This window comes from Halyomorpha halys, unplaced genomic scaffold (assembly GCF_000696795.3).
Source record: "Halyomorpha halys isolate HHAL.00 unplaced genomic scaffold, Hhal_1.1 Scaffold268.1, whole genome shotgun sequence".
Classification (NCBI taxonomy): domain Eukaryota; kingdom Metazoa; phylum Arthropoda; class Insecta; order Hemiptera; family Pentatomidae; genus Halyomorpha; species Halyomorpha halys.
Window position 1 is genome coordinate 236808 of NW_027112076.1, and position 2038 is coordinate 238845.

At 26.5% G+C, this 2038-nt stretch overlaps 1 protein-coding gene across 1 annotated transcript in view; it reads right to left on the reverse strand.

Moving 5' to 3' along the window:
* Positions 1-2038, reverse strand: part of AP-2mu (adaptor protein complex 2, mu subunit) — a 19073-nt gene that overhangs the window by 5268 nt on the left and 11767 nt on the right. Inside the window, exons 5-6 of the mRNA XM_067050044.1 lie at positions 1844-1954; positions 1560-1734 (exon numbers count right to left, since the gene is read on the reverse strand). Coding sequence (XP_066906145.1) covers positions 1560-1734; positions 1844-1954 — 286 coding nt within the window. The remainder of the gene's footprint in view (positions 1-1559; positions 1735-1843; positions 1955-2038) is intronic.

The following is a 2038-nucleotide window of genomic DNA, read 5'->3' on the forward strand; positions in this document are numbered from 1 at the left end:
ATTTACTTTCTGAATATTATTCCTTAGCACTATTTCTTGACTTCCATTTTTTCTTAAATTTACTGTATTTTCAATTATGATGGGAAGAGTTAAAATAGTTTTTATGATATTTGAATCTGCTCAACATGGCCTTGATTAAACGGGCTTGTCGACTGCCGAATACGTACCACCATCTTGGTTTTGTTTTGAATCACAAATTTATAATGTACAATGAAAATTAGTTAGCTTGCTTTTGGGATAAACAAAACAAATGAACAATATTAAAATGATACATAAAATAAAACATATCAAAAAACCCTTTATACATCAAAATATACTATTTACTCAAAAAGAGCATATTACAATATATATATATATAATACAATATTTTGCATACTTAATATAATATCTTCAAAAGAAAAATATTGGAATCTATTTGTATATATCGGAAACTATTAATTATAATGTTAATTTAAAATCAGAAACAAGAAATTTGAACCAATATAATGCTGAAATTGTAAGCAAAGTTAATTTGTGAACATAACCTTTATAAGCAAGATAAACAATATATATTTAAATTTGATAAGTTTTTAAATACTAATATGAATAAATAAATAAACCAGAATAAAATTGAAAAAATAATAGTGATATAGGAAACCTGAGGTGTTCAGGTTGATTAAACAATGTATTGTTGATAAAGTAATAGATTGTAATAGACAGTGCATCTGAACAGAATTAATGAATCGATTAGTGCATATAGTTACCTAATTTAATAATGTTGCTTATTGACTAATATTAAAATTTGACAAAGGCATAATAGCCTTCAACATTTTGATAACCAATGCTAGCTGTGATATTGTAAATAAAGTAGGAAAATTAAGGTTCAGAATGTTATAAAATTAATTTGTAACCGGAATTGTTAGTTAATAGATTCTTGAGAATGAATGAAACTTAGGAATTATAAGAAAATAAAAAGTGTGAGACTATATGGATATCTTAATTATAACTAATAAACAAAGTGAGAATGGTAACAAAATGAATGTAGTACAAAAACTAAAATTCTTTAAGTAAAATTTTTAAAATTCTGATGTATATTTCTTAAACATTATTGTACATGCAGGTATGTAATTAAGTTTTGTTCTTACTGATTATTATAATGTCTTATATAAAATATATTTGCAATCTGACATTTAAAGATAAAGTTATTGTTTAAAATATTAATTTGTAACTACAGAAGTACACAGTATTCAGTAATAGAGTAATAATTTAATGACCTCAACTCAAGGCTATTAACTCTAAAATTTAAGGCGCTGTTAATTTCTGACAGTTAATGTTTACATTCATTTTAAGTATTTTTCAACAAAAATGGTTGGAATTTTCATATTAAATTAAATATAATATATATCAATTACTACAATACTGTTTAATATAAAGGAAAATCGATGGTTGACTGTGTGTAATAATAGAAAAGGAAGATGGTCACGGTGAGGTCAAAGAAAAACTCACCCTGACCATGTTTCTTTTCTATTTAATATATTGTATTTTAAAATATTTAATAATTATAGAGAATGAGAACGTACCTCATAAGTTCAAATTCTCCATCAGGAGGAATGAAAGAGATGGAATGTTCAGTTTCGAATTTTGACAATTTCACACACTGATGGAACTGACAATCATCGATGACGACCACCGGCTTACCGGAACGTGCGCCGTCATCTCCACCAGCCACGGATATACCACTTCCACTACTTTTGCCTAATATAGGAAAAATAAATTTATTTAAGGATTTAACTGAAACTAGTATCGCAAGATAATATACTGGAAAATCAATTAAACAGTAAATGAAAGAATTTATAAGTCTTACCTTTTGATTCCATTACAATCTTATCGTTAATTCCGAATTTGCATTCTGGCATACCAGAAAGGTAAGACTTCATAACAACCTTACCAGCAACATGAGCAGACAGGACCTGACCTGTAACAAAATCAAGTGTTTGAAATAATAACTGAACAGATATAGAAATAATTAATAGTTCACTGTGTAAATAATTTTCAAATG